General features: G+C 41.2%; 1 protein-coding gene across 3 annotated transcripts in view; it reads left to right on the top strand.

Moving 5' to 3' along the window:
• MFAP3L (microfibril associated protein 3 like) overlaps positions 1 to 18,984 on the top strand; it is a 40,289-nt gene extending 21,305 nt beyond the window's left edge. For all 3 annotated transcript variants that reach the window (XM_015451031.4, XM_045393053.3, XM_005556293.5), the window contains one exon: positions 13,283 to 18,984. In XM_015451031.4, coding sequence (XP_015306517.1) covers positions 13,294 to 14,214 — 921 coding nt within the window. In that variant the 5' untranslated portion in view covers positions 13,283 to 13,293 and the 3' untranslated portion in view covers positions 14,215 to 18,984. The remainder of the gene's footprint in view (positions 1 to 13,282) is intronic.
• The last annotated feature ends 2,272 nt before the right edge of the window (positions 18,985 to 21,256 follow it).

Genomic DNA, 21,256 nt, shown 5'->3' with positions numbered 1-21,256 from the left:
TTCGGGAATCAGTGCATTTCTTGTTTTAGATGCGAGAAGTAATTGTCTGAACACCCAAGCCTGGTCAGATTGACCAGAAGGAGTTAATCTGCTTTCCTAGGCATTTACTGTGTGAAGTAGAGGGGTTGGGGTGGGGGAGTGAAAAGACCATTGTTCTGAAGTAGCAGCTTATTAGTTTCTTCCATTCACATTGGCCTCCTGTTCCACAGTTCTTTAACCAATGAGCAATCCCCAGAAGAGTTTCTGCTCCAGGAAAACCTACATTTTAGATCTCTTTCCCTCACGTTATCTTAATTGCCCTGAAAAAAGAATAGAGGCTAATGCTGTATATCTCCTTAGGAGCTAAGTGAATGGAGTTTTCTTGCAGTTGCCTACTTCTGGTTCACAGCTGTGTTCCAAATGGCTAAGGCTGCTAGCTGTCTAATTGGCCGGATTGTGGGGTTTGCTGTAGTGCTGTCACTCACATTGCTTTTGGTTAGCCAGTCAAGGTTGTAGAGCATTATAAAGCTTCTTCCTTTAAGTCAAAAATATTATATATTATGAATCGTGTTTAAGCTAGGAGAGTCGAACTTTTGCCGACCAAGAGGAATTGTGGGACCATAGCAAAGGTAAATTAGAAGGCACCTTGGCGATGTTATAGTTCAAATGCCCCTTTACTGAAATTTGCCCAAAGTCCTGCTATTATTAAGTGGCTATGACTAGGCCTGTAATCCCAGCACTTTGGGAGGCTGAGGCGGGCGGATCACCTGAGATCCAGAATTTGTGACCAGCCTGGCCAACATGGTGAAACCCCATCTCTACTAAAATTACAAAACTTAGCCAGGCATGGTGGCATGCACCTGTAATTCCAGCTACTCAGGAAGCTGAGGCAGAATAATCTCTTGAACCCAGGAGGCGGGGGTTGCAGTGAGCAGAGATCATGCCACTGCACTACAGCCTGGGCGACAGAGTGAGACTCTGTCTCAATTTTAAAAAGTGGCTATGACCAGAACCTTTACTACTGACAGTGGAAAGATGAGGGAACACAGCCCCTAGCCCACAGTGGTTTTGGTTCCTACAGCCCCTTCCTCCAGGACAAGTCAGAAGGCAGTGATGTCACACTTGTGAACAGAGGGCAGTAGCCGTGGTAACAAAGACACTGCAGCCCAGGTACCTTAGCAGGTCTTTCTGCAGGGCTGAGCCATCGCTAGGGAACCCAGGGCAACTGAATCAAAGGGAACAAAGACCCCAGACCTGGATCTCCCTTTTACATGGACCCTGAAGCAAAGGTTATCCCTGGGCATTAAAGAGCTGGGTTGGGGCACTGAACTCCTCAGTCCTAGAGAGGAAGAGAACTGTGGGAACAGCATAGTGCTGGGGCCTGAATTTCAGTTCCAACATTTTGAGGATTATCCCAAAGTGTAGTATCTTACTGCTTCTGAGTTACATATGTGGTGTCTTAGCGAAAAGGTCCTTAGAACTGCTGACTCAGCATTGGCAAGCTGACTCTGCACTGTGCCTCCTTCACCTGTATATTGAGGGCGTTGAACTAGTTCGTAGCTGTATTTGGCTCCATTTTCTTTTGTTTGTGGGTGCTAAGATGGACTATAGTAGTAGCCTGTCAGCAGACTCCAGGCTAGTGGCTGCCAGTCAAAAGCCTTTGGCGCAGAGAACCGCTCCATCAGAATTCAGCACTCTGGTTTGTAGCCAGCAGCCTTGCTGATAAATCAGTTAGCTATTTTAAATCTCTTTAAAACTTTCAAGTTTTAAAAAGAACTCGTGATACTAGCACTTGATGTTCCAGCTCAGCTTTTGTAATTACAATGCATGATGGTAATTTCAGAGCATAAGCAACATGGGATAATATACAAAGCAGTGTACCTAACAACCAGGCAATACGCAGAAAACAACAGAAACGAGAGATTCTTGCTCATAAAATATCAGAATCTGAGAGCTGGAATGGCCTATTGGTAAACCCATAGTCTTTAACTTCTCATTTTTGATGGGGGAAATGCCCATATTATAACATGGACATAGATTTCCATTTTTCAGGCCAATAGGCTAGAAGTTTAAATGGAGCGGTGTTGTTTTTCTTTCTTTTTTTTTTTTTTAATAACTCAACAAAGAGGTGATTGAATATAGTATGAAAAATACTGGGCCAGGCACGGTGGCTCACGCCTGTAATCCCAGCACTTTCAGAGGCTGAGGTGGGTAGATCACGAGGTCAGGAGATTGAGACCATCCTGGCCAACATGGTGAAACCCCATCTCTGCTAAAAATACAAAAGTTAGCTGGGTGTGGCGGCACATGTCTGTAATCCCAGCTACTCAGGAGGCTGAGGCAGGAGAATCACTTGCACCTGGGAGGCCAAGGTTGCGGTGAGCCGAGATCACACCATTGCACCCGAGCCTGGTGATAGAGTGAGACTCCATCTCAAAAAAAAAAAAAAAAAAGGAAAAAGAAAAATGATACTAATATCCTAGAACCCTATACACTAAGACTGCTGTTAGAACCAAGCTAACAAAACTATAATTTTTATTAACAACTGCCATTTACTAAGTCCCTGCACCAAGTGACATATATTATTTCTAATCCTTATAATAAGCCCGACAGTGAAGTGTTATTAATCCTCATGTATACAGATGAGAAACCAGGTGAAACCAGAGGATATGACACAACCAGAGTGTGGCTGGCGGGTATTCATTTTCCCTCCGTGACCCACCACATCATCCTTTAGATTCCCATAGGTGAAAAATGTTGAAGAGCCTCTCACCCAGACTGAATGAATGTGAGAAGAATTCCTAGATGGAAAGGCATCCTCACTACCAATAGCAAGGTCAGACAGCGTTAGGATTTGTGCCGGAACGTGTGTGTGTACATGGCATGCACATGCATAAAAAGGCACTCAAAATCATCGGTGAGTCACTCAGGGAGCACACTGCCATTCGCTTTGTGATTAGACTGGAAAGGAGCAATTTCATGTCTTGTTTCTGCTGAGAGAGCTGTTATTCCTGCCGGCCCCTCCAGGCCCAGAGAGAATGGGGCTATTTCCTGTCATTGGCAGGAGCAGCAGCTGGTTTGCTTTGCTTGCCTGGTGCTGTCACTTCAATTCCACAGATCAGGAGAGGCTCATGTGTGATCTCCATCTGGAAGACTTTTGTTTTTGTAGTTCAGCAAGATCCTGTTTGGGGTAGTCCACCCACCATAAAGCAGACAACATGCAACAAGCAATAACCACAAATGGTCACGAAATATACTGTTTTCAGTTTTCTTTTTGCTAGAAGTGAGTAGAAATGTATAGTAGCCAGGAATTAAGTCCTAACTATTTCAGGCACTGATTATCCAGTGTATTTTCACTGTTGCTTCTTACTGTGACTTTAAACCATTTACATTAATATTAGCACCTAAGATAAGTAACAAGGGTTTCAAGAAAATCAACTGGTTTCAGCCCTTGTATAAGTTTGAAATTCTTCCATTAAGTTAGGTTTTTTACTTTTCTTGTGGATTTGTTTTCTGTACTCCTGTAGTGTCTGGTTGCCAAAAACAATTAAGCACTGAGTCCACAATTGTCACAACTGCTACTATAGTGCTACGGAATTCATTATTATAAATTTTGCCTCTAGTTTACATTGCTCTATTGTATTTATCCCTCTACTTTTGCAGGTTTCTTTGAATAGATTGTAATATGCCTTTTAACTAATTCTGCAAGGGACCATGACAAGCTGTGTCAGCCAGTGTTAAGACTGTAGTTACCACTTTCCTACTTAATATTTATATATCAAGAGGTCAGTGTCCACGGCATTAAATTTAAATTATCCTTTACCTCTAAGATCAGTGTAAAGTCCTACATTAACCTGTTATACTGAATTCTTGTTTAGTATATTAAATATTTGAGATTTAAAACACTCACCAAGGCCAGGTGCAGTGGCTCATGGCTATAAGCCCAGCACTTTGGGAGGCCAAGATGGGAGGGTCACTTGAGCCCAGGAATTCAAGATCAACCTGGGCAACATAGTGAGACCCCCTGTCTCTATGGAAAAATAAAAGTTAGCAGGGCTTGGTGGCACACATCTGTAGTTCCTGCTACTGGGAAGGCTGAGATGGGAGGATTGCATGAGCTTGGGAGTTTGAGGCTGCAGTGAGCCTTGATCACAACACTGCTTTCCAGCCTGGGCAATAGCAAGATCCTATCTCAAAAACACAACATCAAATGGTACCAAACACAATTTATGATTTGTGAACATATTATTTATATATTATTGGAAAATATGTAATTATTAATATATGATTGGAAATTCAGAAGAATCACACTATATAGTCTTTAAGGAAGTTCTTTGACTTTTCTGAACCATGGTTTTCTTGTCTGTGAAACAGAGATAATCCTTTTTCACTAAAAGTGGGATTGTGAGTCTTAAATGCTTAGCAGAGGTACCTGGAACATAGCAAGCTCTCAGTAAGTGGCACTGCTATTATTATTGTTAATATTGTACTATATCCTCACAATAATATGTTTCAGTTGCTAAAATCCCTGTTTCTTAATATAATGTGTTTTGTAAAGAAAGGAAAGAGTTTTCTGGGTAATTTAATATTCTCTCAATTTCTCAACCTTTTCAAAACTCAGTAAATGCAAAACAAATTCATATCCCTTAAATATTATTTGAAATTTCAAAATAATGTCCTGACTGCTATGGCAGTGAGTTTGGGATTCTCATCAGAAGCCTCCTTTTCTGGTGCATCACTTCTGCGTACAAAGGGCCTTTGATATCTAATGTGCTGTTACCTCAGAAGAAAGCAGTGTATGTGGAAATTACAAAGTATTATGCACCAGATGAACTTTGCATTTGCCTAACCCTGTGGTTCTCAGCTGGGACCTGTTTTCTCCACAGAGGACACGTGGCCAAATCTGGAGACATTTTTGGTTGTCATAACCAGTGGGGTCAGGCGGGTTGTGCTCCTGGCTTCAAGTGGGTACAGGCCAGGGGTGCTGCTAAACAGCCTACATTGCACAAGACAGACCCCTACAATAAACAATTATCCAGCCCCAAATGTCAATAGTACCCGAGTTGAGAAACTCTGCTCCTAACCCAAAGGAGCAACCCCTTGGCTAACTAAAGAATCATTCCAAAGCAGATCCCATAGAAGCAGTTTAATTTACATTACTAAGGTTAATTTTCTGAATTGAGCCATATCAAGTGCCAACCTGGTGACCACCATTTGTGTGTTTCTTCAGTGAATTGTGCTCCACTTGGGATGTGAGCCCAGATAGCTTTAGTCTTAGCAGTGAAAAGACCCTTCCAGATCCCTCTCAGATACGGTGACTGCTAGGATTCCCAAAACAGAAGTGATTTATGTGAACTAAGTGTAGGGTGCTCTGATTTTGGAGGAACACCTGTAGCTACTCTCTAGAAAAGACTATTATGAACCCACATGGAATTACATACTTGGCACTTTAAATATTAAGATTACCAGATCAAATTAGCTAGAAGAACAGATGTTTTCTTTTCCAGGAAATAAAAAGACAGTAGGTTCTTCTCAGATATTAACACCTTGAAGTAGAACAGAACTACAGATTCTGAACAGCAAAATCCTTCCATCCCCACCTTCCTGAGTTGAAAGCTTCGCTAAGCCTGTATTATCCCAGGCCACCTTTGCTCCGCATGATGTAAGAAATAGCTTGTTAGAGCTGCCCCAGTCCTCTCTGAAGAGGTCTCTTGGGAGGGTTGTGGGTGGGGCTGGGAAGGCACAAGAGCACTTGCAGCTTCTCGGATTCATAACCTGATGCTCCAGTGGCTTCAAGGAGCTGTCATCTTCTGCAGAAGCCTTGTCACAGGTGCAGCCGTGCAGTGCTAAATTTGCTTTCAATTATGTTTGGTAAAAAGGCATGAATCCTTGCTCTTCAGTAGCCTATATTTCACAAAATATGTGCCACATTTATAGACACAAACACATACGCACACATCTTGTGCTGCTTTGAAGGGTGCTGATTCTATGCAACCCTTGTTTGAGTGAATGTTGTATTTCATTTATTGTTTGCATAAACATTTATTGGAACTCTCACTATCTGAATGTTTTTAAGTTGGTTTCAAGAAACTAACATACTTATTTTGGCAGATTTAAATTCTTCTCCTGGAAAAGCATGGGTGTGTGAGGCTTAAGAGCCAAAGTGTCTAAACAGGATCGTGAATACAGTTTTAATCCGTTTATACCACTCATTGGGAATATAGACAAACCACACGTCCGTCACTGTTTACACACACGCATTCATAAAAAGATGTCTGTGAGGAAAAACAGGTCCTTTTTTTCAAATAAGTGATTGGAAATTTTAAGAGCTTAGCATTTGGGTATAATGTTAATTGTTTTTTCAGTCAGCTTTCTCAAGTTGAATATGTAATTTTTAATGCTCAGTGATCCTAAGGTAAACCTGGAAAGATTTAAGGTTTCGGTAGAAGTGATGTTTGGAGAAAAGCTATGATTACAGGATCTGTGGAGGTTGTGCTCTCACTTCCCGTGTGATTCTTCAGTTCAGAATGCATTGCTCATTGCTGCTTCTTGCTGTACAGCAATAATTTACTCAGAAGTTGTTTGTGTGAGCATTAGTTCTGATGTTGTTGTATGTTGGTTTCACACTAAGTCACAGTCACCCCTGGACTGTAGAATCTCTTGCTGTTTACAGGTTTAATTGTAACCATAGGATGCTGTTGATCTCTTCTCTCATTGCTAGATGGGCTACCTGGCACTGTCCTGTTGAGGAGACATTGGGCCATACCACGTGGGCATCTCAGGTCAGCTGCTTTCCTGGTGTGGAACTGACCACGGTTATGGCTTCTCCCAGAGAAAGTGAGCTGGGGAGGAAAGCTCTGAACTATGTCCCTGGGAAGAAACACTGTTCTTAAAAAGATATTTTTATATTACCTTGGTTTGTTTACATCATTACTGTTTTTCCAGTCAACCTAGGCTTGCCTGATTTGAAGAATTTCAAGAAGTCTAAGAGTGAGTCATAGGCTACTTTCATTTTAAGTTGTGATCAAATCAACCTTCCAACATTGTTACCAGCCTGACGACTACCTGCAGTGCATGGGAGTATGGGAGTGTCCCTTACCCTACATTCTCAGCAACATTAAAAAAAAAAAAAGGAAAAGCATTAATGAAAGAAGGCTGAGCTAGGCAGGAGTCGGCCATCCAGGCTGCAGTGAGTTGTGTGTGATAGAAGGGCCATGAGCTACTGGGCCTGCCCCTCACACCTACCCAGCCAGGCAGCCGTCACTTTCCACTGCCGGCAATGTCATTAGCGACTCCCCTATATTCTGGCAACCTGAGAGATGAAAAAGTTGTTTTAAAAATGACTGTAATCTCTATAAATGTAATCATAATTTACATATTAGTGATTTTCTACACAGACACCATTCACATTTCTTGTTTTTGCCAATGATCTGTTCCTAGCCTTTTCCTGTTTTTTCTTTTGGGTTTGTCTTGACTTGCTTGATTTATAGCTGTTCATTATGTTTTAGAGTCATTAAGCATTTGTCTGTCAAACATTCTAGAATTTTCTCCCAGTTCGTCATTTGCTTTTAACTTTAATATGGCATATTTTATAGCGAAAAAAATTAATTTAGTGGAAATCTGATCCACTGGTGTTTTCCTTTACAGCTTCTGAGGTGCTTGAAATGCTTTAAAAAGGACTTCCTATTTCAAGGTTATAAAAATATTTTATATCCTCTATTAATTTTATACTTTTAATTTTACATTTAGATCTTCAGAGTAGTTGGAATTTATTTTTATGTATCACATAAAGTAGGAATTTGCCTTTATTTTCTTGCAAATGAACAGTCATCTATCCCAATAGTCTTCCACCCCACCCCACCCCCAACCCCGCAATTTGAAACGCAGTCATCTTCATCTTTAAACTTCCTATGCTTGGCTGCATCTGCTTCTGGACTTTCAGGTTTCCTCCACTGATTTAATCAGAGTTCACGCAAGGCCTTATTGGGAAATGGAGCAAGACTTGAGGATGGGGTCTTAACTGGGGTAAGTGTGTGAGCCTGGGACTTGGGGTGGGGAGAAAGGAGGTCTTGCAGGCGAAAGGGAGCATGTGGGAAGGTCCTGTGGCCCCTCTTAAGAAATACAGTAAGGCAAACCTGTCAGGGGAAAAGTCATGTAAATGAGGTTGGGAAGCAGGCGGGGCTCCCGTTCTCCTGCAGGGTAGATATAAAGCTCTTGCACATTTGGGGGCCCTCCTGTAATCCGGCCCTGCCTTCCTCCATCTGAGCCCTTCTCGGTTTTCTAGTGGTCAGCTCCAGCGGCTCACAGTGTTCTCTCTCGTGCTCATGTGCTCCCTGTGACCTCAAAAGTTCTTTCTCTTTTACTCCCATTCCTCTCCCTACCTGTGCCAGCGGATCTGGGTTAGCAGTGGCCTCCTCTAGGAAGCCCTTGCTCTCTGTCCCTTTTAGTCCCTCCCAGATGCCATTATACTTACCACATGATGCTGTGGTTGTGTCTCAGTGTCTGTTTTTCCTTTGGAACTTGATTTTTTTTATTGCAGTCAGGGGTCATGTCTAACTCATCTTTGTGTTCTCATCATCCAGCATGGAGCTTGGAACATAGACAGTTTGCTCAATGATATTTGTTGACTGAATTAGTGAACAAGATAAAAAAAAGATCACTGCCCTTCTACAAATGTCAGCTTTGTTGTGTGGCATAACCCGTGCGCTGCAGTACAGCTCAGAAACAACATCTGCTAGCTTTTGTCTTTGCAAAGGAGAGACTATCACCACAACACTGTTACCCACCTCTAGGAGATTTTCATCTTTAACTCTTGTGCCTGGAGTTTCTTGGTGAAGACGGTGACAGGTCTCTGGCAATTTCTAGTCTCCAGGAGACATGAGATGCAGCAGCCTTTGTCCTGCAGCTTGTGTGAGCATTTTAGTCTAAAGCCTCAGGTGTGCATCACCTTCCAGAACAGGAGCAGAGAGACAGGGGATGGACGAAGGGCATTTCCGGGGGGGGGGGGGGGGGGAGGGGGCGTGGCTACAGTCTGCTCAAGGAACAGGAAGTGTGTGACTGAGCCCAAGTGCAGGAGGAGCCTGAGAGTCTTTCTTCTTCTATTCAGAAGGTCATAGCGAAATGGCTGCCTCCGTTGTTTCCTCCAAAATCATCGCATGTAGAACTGAGTTGGCATCCACTGCTGACATTTTGGGTTTTATTTGTGCTGAAGTGATGCAGCTTCATGAACATTCAGTGCATAAGCTTGACATTCCCACTCAGTTACAGTTTAAAATGCATGGGGGCTGCACTGTGTATCCCCACTTCACGTGTAAAGCACCGAAGATGTGTGATAGTCACCGTAGGTGTTCGTATAACTTTCTGGCAGCTGAAGTCGGGACCCTTCTAGAATGAGTGGCAGGGCCAGGTATTTATAGACGGATGCAAATGGTAACTTGCAGCAGCAAGAACGTTTTCGAGATGTTCCTGTCTGGACAGGTGCCGTGTGGATGGAGATTCTTCTTGAGCATGAGTCCAAAGCTGATGTGGGAGGAGTCTCCAAACACAATTTGCACCATCCTTAGTTTTCAGAGCTGTATATGGCAGTGGAATGTGCAGAAATCTTTATTTTTCACTAATGGAAGGGCAGGCTGAGGCTGAGAGGATATATTTGGAGTCTTGGTTCCCGGAGCAAATTAATGTATTGGCCTTTACAAAAAAAGGGGGTGGGGAATACAGACATAACCTTCGAGGCTGCAGGACCTTAGTTTTCTTCTATGCTAGTCTTAGAACTGTGTTGACTTGTAAAAACTTGGACTTGCTTTGTGGTCTGGTAATAGTATATTCTCATCCAGGTCACATACTCATTTTACCATATCTCACTCAACAGAATTCTAAGTGACATTAACATGACATTAACCTGGCCAGGCACGGTGGCTCACGCCTGTAATCCCAGCACTTTGGGAGGCTGAGGTGGGCGGATCACGAGGTCAGGAGATGGAGACCATCCTAGCTAACACGGTGAAACTCCGTCTCTACTAAAAATACAAAAAAATTAGCCGGGCGAGGTGGCGGGCGCCTGTAGTCCCAGCTACTCGGGAGGCTGAGGCAGGAGAATGACGTGAACCCGGGAGGCAGAGCTTGCAGTGAGCCGAGATCGCGCCACTGCACTCCAGCCTGGGCAACAGAGCAAGACTCCGTATCAAAAAAAAAAAAAAAAAAAAAAAAAAAAAGGCTGGGCGCGGTGGCTCTCGCCTGTAATCCCAGCACTTTGGGAGGCTGAGGCGGGTGGATCACAAGGTCAGGAGATGGAGACGATCCTGGCTAACACAGTGAAACCCCATCTCTACTAAAAATACAAAAAACTAGCCGGGCGAGGTGGCGGACGCCTGTAGTCCCAGCTACTCGGGAGGCTGAGGCAGGAGAATGGCGTGAACCCGGGAGGCGGAGCTTGCAGTGAGCTGAGATCCGGCCACTGCACTCCAGCCTGAGGGACAGAGCGAGACTCCGTCTCAAAAAAAAAAAAAAAAAAAAAAAAAAAAAAAAAAAAAAAAATTTTACCTTAGCCATAAAATAAAGATGATTGTTTCAAGAGGAATCTAGTAATGGACTGAAAACGAAAGAGGCGTTTTGGTATCCTTGTCCTCCATTGGAAACAGGAAATTGCTGGCAGAGAGAGCTGTGATGATCTCATTTAGCTAGTTTGTTAGCGTACAGTGCTATAGGTAATAACCCAACTGCTTTAGGATTATAATATGTGCACTCATATTTGTCATAGTTTATAGTTAATATAGTTCACAGATACATGGCTGGGCTTTAAACTTTCAGAATAAATAAAATTAAGTGTTGGATAAAGTATATGAAAACCATTAAGTCTGGGGACCCACTGTGCTGGGTTAAGAATCTAAATATACTCCTAAGTAATAATGTATCTGTTAGACATCTCACAGGTTTGTCCAAAACGAACTACACATGTCACCGAATTAGACTGCATGAGATTCCAAGCTATGCCCCTTTTAACAATGTCACAAGAAACGTTTGAAGGGTCTATAAGGAGTTGTCTGAATTGAACTGTTTGGTTGTAGATTAGATCAGTAGACAAAAGCATATCTGAAAACTAAAAGTTCACGTTCAGAAACATTTTTGAATATTCAAAGAGGAAAGCATTGGGATGTTGTAACTAGTATTTTCACATTTTGTTTCTGTAACACTTAGAACATAATTATTACTAAAGTTGTTACTTAGGTTTGGGGGAAAAGCTGTTGATATTACCATCAGATGCCTGTCTTGTTAGTGCTCTCTTCTTCTGTATCCAGGTTCAGACAACTTTTTCCTTATATTTGTAGATAATTGTTCCAAAAAGTGGTACAGATGGGGAAGAGGTAAACAAACTGATCCTAACCATTCTTCACACAAATAACCTCACCTTCTCACCCTCCTCCACTCTATTTTCTGCTATATTTTCCAACAAAAGGAAGGTAAATATGAGAAACTGCAAGCATAGCCTGTAAGTCTCTAGAACCCAATGTCTTCTGTATGGAATAAGCTTTCAATCAGTTAGAGTTTTGTTCTATTTTTGTCCATGCCTGCTGCAGTCTACTTTTATGAGACGTGCAAATTATAAGAAAATAAATTGACAAGGTAACTTTCCTGGCCTCAGGTCATTGTATATTTGAATAAATCTGCAGCTGAAATATCAAAATCTGTGTTCCTGGAATGAAAGTGGTAGAAGCCTTGCCCATGCCCCATCTGAATTAGCGAGAATTTCACAGACCGAGTAGGTTGGTTTGTTCATACACATTCACAAGAAGCTGAAAATTCACTCGATTTTCCAAACCAGTGTTTTCTACTCTTGGAGGAAATACACTGACTGAATTGTTAGAAGAGGGTTACTCAGGGATACCAGAAACTGCTCTTCACAGATGTTCTTTCAGAAGGCACAGTCATGTGACAACATCCACCAAGAGGCTCCCGCCGGATTCGCCTTGGCCAGTGGGCAGGAGGAACTGTAGAACCCCAGGAGGTACCTCATTGGCGCGTCCAGCTTCCTTAAGAAAGTTCCTTGGAGCAGAGGACACTGCGGGAGAACAGGCCTTCTGTTGCCTTATTCCATAGTCCACTGGGTTAACAAAACAAAACAAAAATGCTTTTGGGAATTACCAGGCCTTCTATTGGAATTAAAACAATACCATAAGAAGAGCAAACAAATAATATACAGTGCAATAATAGATACTTAAAAGGAAACTATATGTTCAGTTGCCCCAGCTCTCAGGAAAGGTTTCTCTAGTCGGCTCCTGGAACTAGAATGTTTTTATGGAGAAATATCTGCCTGTTCCTTAGAACTCCCCAAAAACCTAACTGGGATCTTCATTTGCTCTATGGGACAGTCCAGGGTGGTAGCAGGGTTTCAGAAGGGCTCAGACCTAACACCCTGAAGCCACACCTAGTATCATGTTTCACAGGGGTCTTTGACCTGCAGGTAGATGAGCAGGCTAAATTCAAACCAAAGTGTTTCACTGGATTCAAAATACCATTCCAGAGGCGATGCTAGATCCTTTCCAGAGAGGGCAGTGGGGATAAGAAAACTCGCATGTATTATCAATATGTGTCCTCCTTCGTGTCAAGCTTATTTTCAACTTGATGGATCTGTAATTTATTTGCAAGGCTAAACCAAATTGATATTAATTCCTATCCAGCCTCTGAATACTCACATTGTTAGCTTGTAACTTTAAATAGTATAGATAATTGCGGAGTCTCAAAATGAATGACACAAATTATGTTTTCATTAACTGAGATCATACAAGGATTACTTCAGTCTTAAATTAGAGAAACTCAGGTAAATAATTTAATTGCATTAACCTCCCCAGTGAACATATATTCAATAGAGGCATGCTTACTGGCAGGTTAGAGAATCAGTTGCTTTTAAAGTTAAGGAACTCTTCAATAAGAGCACAGCATTTTCCAGATTATTTCTCTCATTTTTCACTAGGATGTAGAGTTAGACAATATGGTTTGGTAGTTAAGAGTGCAGCCTCTGGAACTCGAGTTCATCTTCCAGTTCTACGGCTTCCAAGCTGGTGCCCTTGGGAATGTTGTCTAACCTGACTGTGCCTCAGTTTTCTCATCCTGTAAAACAAAGGCAGTGTCAGGGGCCACCTTGCAGAGTTATTGTGAGGATTCAATGAGCTGATGCATGTCACCGCCTGCCACATAGTAAGCACGTGAAGTAGATGTTCACAGTAGTAGATATTCTTAGAAACGTATCAGTTTGTAGTCATGGGAGCTCTGTGTCCTTAGTTGAATTTTCTTCTCTCCCTTCCGACAGGAAAATGGCAAATGCACGACAGCGGCCTTCTGAACATCACCAAGGTATCCTTCTCAGACCGAGGTAAATACACGTGCGTGGCTTCTAACATCTACGGCACTGTGAACAACACGGTGACCTTGCGCGTCATCTTCACCTCTGGAGACATGGGTGTCTACTACATGGTCGTGTGCCTGGTGGCCTTCACCATCGTCATGGTCCTCAATATCACCCGCCTGTGCATGATGAGCAGCCACCTAAAGAAGACCGAGAAGGCCATCAATGAGTTCTTTAGGACCGAAGGTGCAGAGAAGCTGCAGAAGGCATTCGAGATCGCCAAGCGCATCCCCATCATCACCTCTGCCAAAACTCTAGAGCTTGCCAAAGTCACCCAGTTCAAAACCATGGAGTTCGCCCGCTACATCGAAGAGCTCGCCAGGAGCGTGCCTCTGCCGCCTCTCATTATGAACTGCAGGACTATCATGGAGGAGATTATGGAGGTGGTTGGGCTGGAGGAGCAGGGGCAGAATTTTGTGAGGCATACTCCAGAGGGCCAGGAGGCTGCAGACAGGGATGAGGTCTACACAATCCCCAACTCTCTGAAGCGGAGCGACTCCCCCGCCGCCGACTCGGACGCCTCATCGCTGCATGAGCAGCCTCAGCAAATTGCCATCAAGGTGTCAGTTCACCCACAGTCCAAAAAAGAGCATGCAGATGACCAAGAGGGTGGACAGTTTGAAGTCAAAGATGTAGAGGAGACAGAACCGTCGGCTGAACATTCCCCTGAAACTGCAGAGCCTTCTACTGATGTCACATCCACCGAGCTAACATCAGAAGAGCCAACACCTGTTGAGGTACCAGATAAGGTACTGCCGCCAGCTTACCTGGAGGCCACAGAGCCAGCAGTGACACACGACAAAAACACCTGCATTATTTACGAAAGCCATGTCTAATACCAACCCCGAAAAGCTATGCATATCAAGAAAATCAGGGGCTGCTCCTTGTAATACAGATGTAGTACGCACTTGCCGCTAAGCCTTACCAGGAGACTCTCATCCCTTAGGTAGGAGTGATGCCACTTTAAAAGGAGAAACACCTGCCTGCAGTGAATGGGACTGGAATTTCCCCAGTAGAAAAGGATGCGAGAAACATCAGGGTGCAGAATTGATATCAGACAGAAGGTGTCTATGTGATAATGAGTTTTAGAGGCTGATCTCTGCCAAATACCTTAATTGGTGATGCCTTCTTGGCAAAGAGTACACCACTGTAAGATATTCTGAGCTCAAGAACCCTGTCCAATGCACCCTGCATTGCTTTTCCTTTTAAAAAGTGTAGGTCTGCTACAATAGCAAATGCACGTACGTGGGTTTTTTGCACTTTCTTCTCAGTTTTGATTACTTTCGCTGTTCCTTTATAATGGGGTCATTGTTATTAATACTAATTGTTCTTTCTGGTTTAGTCCTCATTGCCATTTTTGTCCTCATTTTTCCCTAGAACACGTACCTCAGAGACTTTGGTATCAGTCACCAGTACCAGGGCTGATATCTACAAGTCACATTACATTTGTCATGTTCCAAAGTAGTTATGAGGTTTGTTTTTGTTTTTTTTTTTTTTTTCATTCCCCAGGCCTATTTTCATAGATTGCTTTTTTTTGTTTGTTTCCAACGAAGCTGCTGTTGTGAAACTGAGAAAAACTTTGCCCCGGAATAGCACTTTAATAGTTAAAAATGTGTTTACCTGTCTGATTCAGAGAGCCTTTTGGTGAGTTCAGCTGAGATGTAGAGGGAGACTGTAAAAGGTTAAATATACCCACACCACCCACGAAAGTCACTTTTTATGTTGAAGTTACATCATCCTCCAAATAAAGACTGATTCTTTACCTGGAAAATGTATTGCTTCCAAAGACATAGGGTTCAATGTATTCCTGTAGGTTATAGAATATTGGTTGGCTTCCAAACAGGCTTGCAGGGACCAAATGCTGTTGGATGACATATAACAAGGTCCACTTTTTGTGAACTGCATAGCTGACTTGGTTGTCCTTAAAGGGGAGAGCGAAAGGTTAGGGTAATAGCAAAGGGAACTGTGCCATCAAATTTTATGCCAAAATTGTTGAATAATTATTCAGTCCTGCAAGAAAGTGGTTATATGTGAGGTGCATGACCTTATGGAAAGAAGACAAAATTAGTCATCCAAAGGCTGTGCCAATAACCAGCTGCCTGACTTTGGACAAGTCTGGGCCTCAGGTCCCTTATCTGTAGAAGGGACAGATGAGATGAGCTCTGAGCACCATTGGAATGGTCTTGCTGTCTCACAGAACCAAACCGATATTAACATCCTTGCTCCTTTTCACAATCACTTTAAAGTTTTTTGCATTCATCTCTCGGTCCACCTAACATTTTCATGCTGCATTACTTAAATATGTTGGTTTTGAGAAATCGTAGCATTTTAAACAAATTGTGGATCTTCTCCTTCCAAAAAAACCATTAGGACCACATCTTCAATTAAGATTTAATATCAGTGAGAATGAGCAAAGGAGACAGTAACCTTAATACACTCATAGGGGCCTTGGCCACATCAGGTAGTGGGGTTGTGATGTCCAAGATTGCATGGACCACATTGGTGATGAGAGTAGACCCAGATGTTTAGTCCTCACTCTGTCATCATCTGAGGAAGTGACCTTGGACAACTCCCTTCCTCTCTCTGGGGTTTGATCTTTTTCATCTGTAAAATATGCAGGTAGTACTCGAGGGTCTACAGGATCCCTTCTATTTGAAACATTTATAGTTTTGTGGAAAGTTTGCAGTCTTCCAGGATAACCTACCCCCATTGCATGAGACAAGAAAAAATGGGTCCATGAAGTTGGATGCTTTTGCCATCCAAACTTTACAACAAACATTATCTGGCTCTGTAATTGAGGGCAGTGGGCTTGGCTTTAAACCTAGCCTTGATTTGTTTATGTATAGGTAACTGTTATAGAAGGTGATAGGACTAGTTATGGAGTTTGATTAGACATCTCTTGAAAAGTACTGAACTGTTAACTTCTGGTTAGAAGTGCTTTGGGCAGTCACATAAAGAAATGAGCAGTGAGAAATCAGGAGAAAGTATGACTCCTGTTCAGGCTCTCGGGACTAGCATCGTATGTTTTTGGGTTGCGGAAAAGTTTTAACGCCACCTCTTAGGATATAAAAATTTTCCAGTTTTCATGGAGGTCCACAAATTATTTACCATGGGTTTAAATGCCCAAAGCGACAAGAGAGGACTTACGTTCATTTTGTGATAATGTATGAATGTTACCCCATTCTATTCCGTTGTCATTCCACCCAAACCCGTGTGTAGGTTTCCACATGGAAGCAACAGGAGAAGGCATCCATTCCACCTAGACCTTGAATAGTGATAATAAGCTAAAAGTGGGCAGATTTTCAGTGGAGCAAGAGCAGAAATACGTGGCCAAAGAATGTTTCCCGATTGGTTTTGCTGCTTTAGACTGCAGTGGGAAGAGCTTATGTAGATTTTCAAAACTTTCTCCCTCTTTAAGGCATCGTAATGCTCTCAGTTTTGATAATAGCTGACATAAAGGGAGGTTGACTTAAAATGGGAATTTCTCCTTCCAAAAATGCTACACTCTTCCTATCCATCCTACAGCTTCTTTATGAAATAAGAGAGGCTCTCCTGCTAGAATATGAAATGCAGAAGACCTCACGACTTTCAGCTGATTTTTCAAATACAAAGTGAACTGTTCAGCTTCATAGTAATTCATGTGAGCGTGACCGAACGTGTGTGCATACACACTCATGCACATTGGACTCATTTGGGCAGTTTTAAAAGCTTGACACTAAATCCAAAGCCTCGTCCTTTGGGTCGTATGTAGTCATTCGTAAAATCAACTTCTGGCTTCTGAGTCATCCTGGTCCTATCTCTAGCAATGTTTTTCTTGAAATCCTGAAAATGATTCAAATATGTGTGTATATTTAATTCACTTAGATGATCTGTAAACTTGGATGGTATTTATTCTAAATGGGGAAAACAATTTTATATGGAAAATCTATGTAATTTATAATGGTTTTGTTTTATATATTATATTTTCATATCTTTAGGGCACATCTACTATCCTCATCTTTTTGTATACCATACTTAGCAAAAAGAAATACTAATACTTGACTAAAATCTCTAGGAACCAAATGGGATACATGTGATATATAACTTATAGAAATCGCTCTAAAAATCTCTGAATGTCTCATCCATCCCAAGCATTACTGTGCTGTGTCATTATGTCCAGAATGATTTGTCTTGGATGCTTATGAGCATTCCTTTTTCACAACTAAGGCTGAAAGACCTGACATCTCACACAATGGGGTTCCGGAATTCCCCTTTCCTCATTTATCTGTTTTTATTGTTTGTTTCATTTTTAATTGCACAAGTCTATGTTGTCTAAACTTTGTTTTGAAGGGCAAGTGTGAGATAACAAGAAAGCAATGTGATAGAAAGACTGAATGAATTTAACCATGGCTATGTAAATTATTTTAATGGACTGGTAAGATGTTTCAAGTCTAATGCTTGGATCTTTATTTACTGGTGATCTAGGATCTGCTCAGCTCTTTAGCACATGAAGAAAATGTCAGGTACAAAGGACATTTGCATGTTTTGAACAGCACACTCTAAGCCCAGTGCAGCCAACACAGATTGACTTGACTGTAGAAACACCAATTCCAGCTGCTGGAAGAAATGGTTTAGAAAGGCAAACCAGATACCTTTTATTCTGCCCTAGGAAATACAGTGTTGATCAGTGCTAAAACTCTTCAGTAGTAGTCCCTGTGGTTCTTTTCCTTTCAGTGTTTCATTTGGTACCAAAATGGAGCATTTACCTTATATTTCAGATACTCTGTTTTCTTAGCATTGTTCAGATACTTTCCTTTATTGCTCTTCACATATCCTTTGGCAGTCACTTGAGTAATTCTATAAATGTTTCTATTCTTGGTTTTTAAACCAAGTTATTCGTAGTCTTTAAATACCTACCAAATCTCATCATATTTTCACACCCATATCTTGGGCATCAAGATACTGGTCATTTAAAAAAATCCTTTAGTAGATAACACCGTTTATTTTCCCAGTGACATTTTTGGGGTTTCTTCATTGATCAACCAGGTTTGGGTTAAACAAATCAATTGTGGGGGAAAAATCAAATAAAACAATTGCTTATTGTATTTTCTAAAGGACTGAGCATTTATCTTTTATTCAAGAAGATATCATATGAGAATGATAACGATCTTTAACAGATTTTTTGGAGATGGAACTTATAAAGAGGCTAATACTAAGAATACTACAATCAAAATTGAAGCTAGAGAATGTAAAAATAGAAAGTAAATAGTTCTGAGAATATTCTGGCATAAATTATTTTTATTTAGCCAATATATAGCCTCCAAATGTGTATCTCAGACACCATAGAGCTGCTAACAGTGAGAGTCAAGGAAGATGCTTGTACTTAGATTTCGTTTGTTGTATTTCAGTAGTTCTGGATGTCCTTTGTTAAAATTGGAAAATGGAAAAATGCCTCTAGACAGAAATGTCAATCTGGTGATTTTGTGAACTGTAAAATGCTCACTTTTAAAAATAAAGATGTAAACAAATGACTCATACATAAGTTGGTATTACAGTAGCAAAAACAGAAAACCATGTGATCCATCCTGTATTTTGATTGATGCTTTAATAAAAGGTTTGCACAGGTGTGTGGAATGTGTGTTGTGTCCCACCTGAAGGGTGTGTAACTGTGGCTTGACTCATTCTTTCCAGTGGTATAAAACCTGCAGTCTGTTCTTACCCCTACCCTGTGCATCTGCAGCATTTCTTGGGAAAAGAGAAAAATGAAGTAATTTGTATTTAAAACCTGCATAATTTTGTCCCACTACAGAAGCCTAACTCTGTACTGACAAATCTTATAGCAATCGATTTTAATCTATATCAAGAAATAATTTTTAGCACATCACATCGAGCTAGGTTTAGAGAATCCAAGAAAGAAACTCACATCCCTAAAACATTCCACAGGGAGAAGGCATCAGTAGCAGAAATGCCACAAAGCACCTAAACAACACTAAATCCAAGAACATGCTAAGTAGGTTCATTTGACAATCAGTAAACAGCAAAAATGAAATTCCTCTTGGATGAGATGATTTTGTGGAGTGTATATAAGTGAACCAAGAAAGGAGACTACCAAATGGAGAGTGCAACAAAAGAAATGGGTGGCAAATCAGTATTGTGCAGGGCAGACCAAACAGGCAAACCGAATAGCTGAGTGAGTTATCAAATAAACAGTGCTTGTAGCCATCCACAGGTTTGCTCAGGTAAAAAAGGATTTAAGCAGATTTCACTGGCATAAATGGGAAAATTAACAGCGTGTCATCACAAACGAGGAAACAGGAAACTTTTGTCCTAACAGGAAATTCTTGCTGATCCCTATTTTCAAGACCAGAACAAACTGTTAATTTTTTTTTTTCAGGTTTTGGAATGCCGCGTTCTGCGTGGGTCTAAAAGGGATGTATCAGCCAGGCTTAACATTAACAAATGATTTTCAAAGAAGCGTGTAGTCACAGAGTTGGAAAATACATGTGAGGGTATCTGATTTATTTCAAGATTTGTATTATACAAATTTATTCTACAATATCCCTGGCAAGTAGTAGTTCAGCTCTGTCTGAAAATCTCTGAGAAAGGGGGAGCATATGATCTCATGTGTGTTCTGTTGTTAGGTGTTAAGTGCTGAGTCAAAAATCCTAATAGTAGTACCCCACCAGTCCTTGTTGAGACATCTGGAGCTGGAAGCATGAGTTAGTCCTGCCACAATAAAATTGTCTTTACTGTCAAGACAAAACTAAAATTATAAATATATATAAAAGATTACAAAAAAAGATTGGGTGCACCTGATACTACTACATTAGCTATGTGCCATGTGGTAAACACCCTTTTGAGTGAATGGTTTCTGCCAACAGGGATGTTAAAGACAAAATCAGTTATACCCCTCACCCCTTGAGATGCAGTAAAGCTACAGCTCCTTAAAGAGTTGTTCAGTAACCAGGGAAGAAAATGAGCGAACCAGCAGATTAATTGCCTCAGTTGATTAGTATATTTTTGAAGGACCATTAGAATTGACTTCCTGAAAGAAGGACAATTTAGATAGATAGATAGATACATAGATAGATAGATAGATAGATAGATAGATAGATAGATAGATAGATAGATAGATAGATAGATAGGTGATAGATACAGCTATGATAAATATGTGTATGAAGTGGCATATTGGCATATTTTAAAATAGCAATTGAAGTATAGCCGGCACCAATTGCATTTACACTGTTAGATAAAATAAGGACACAAGGGGAAAATAATTTACCTAAAATATGAAGTAACAAATATTACATAATCTTTAAAAATGAAGGTTGATACAGTAATATGAGTTTTTCAAGAACAAATTTCACGCTACTGATGTATTTTCTACCTCTGGCCCAGTTCATTGAAAGAGGTGAATTGTTTTGGTGAGCCCTTGCAGCTAACTAAACAAAGTGGATTTTCTTGCAATTGATTTGTGTTTTAAAGTTCATTATGGAATAGAAATCCCAGTGAACCATGCAAAAAATCACCTGAGCATAGAAATCCAACATGGGGACTTTTTGCTGTTCAGCATAAATGGTGCACAGCATCTATTTCCCGAAAGTTTTCATGATTTATATGAAGCTGATGTACATTGGCGACCCCTTAAGTGACGAGTGCCTCTGATTTAAGTCAGATTTACTACTGTGTCTGCTGGTGCTGTAGACTTCTGTTTAGACACTTGGTGAGATGGATGAACAAAGTCCCAAAGCCTTACGAGGAATCATAATTCTACAAACCACCAAAGTTTTTACACAAAATGGAAAGAAAAACGTGCGTCTGAAGAAGGTAAAAGTAATCCTGCAACAGCTGCATAGATTCCCTCATAGTTAGCTGGTATTTTCTATTCTCTTTCCTGCT

Source organism: Macaca fascicularis, chromosome 5, assembly GCF_037993035.2.
Source record: "Macaca fascicularis isolate 582-1 chromosome 5, T2T-MFA8v1.1".
In the NCBI taxonomy this organism is placed as follows: domain Eukaryota; kingdom Metazoa; phylum Chordata; class Mammalia; order Primates; family Cercopithecidae; genus Macaca; species Macaca fascicularis.
The sequence above is the reverse complement of the archived record's forward strand: the minus strand, read 5'-3'. Positions and strand labels throughout refer to the sequence as shown.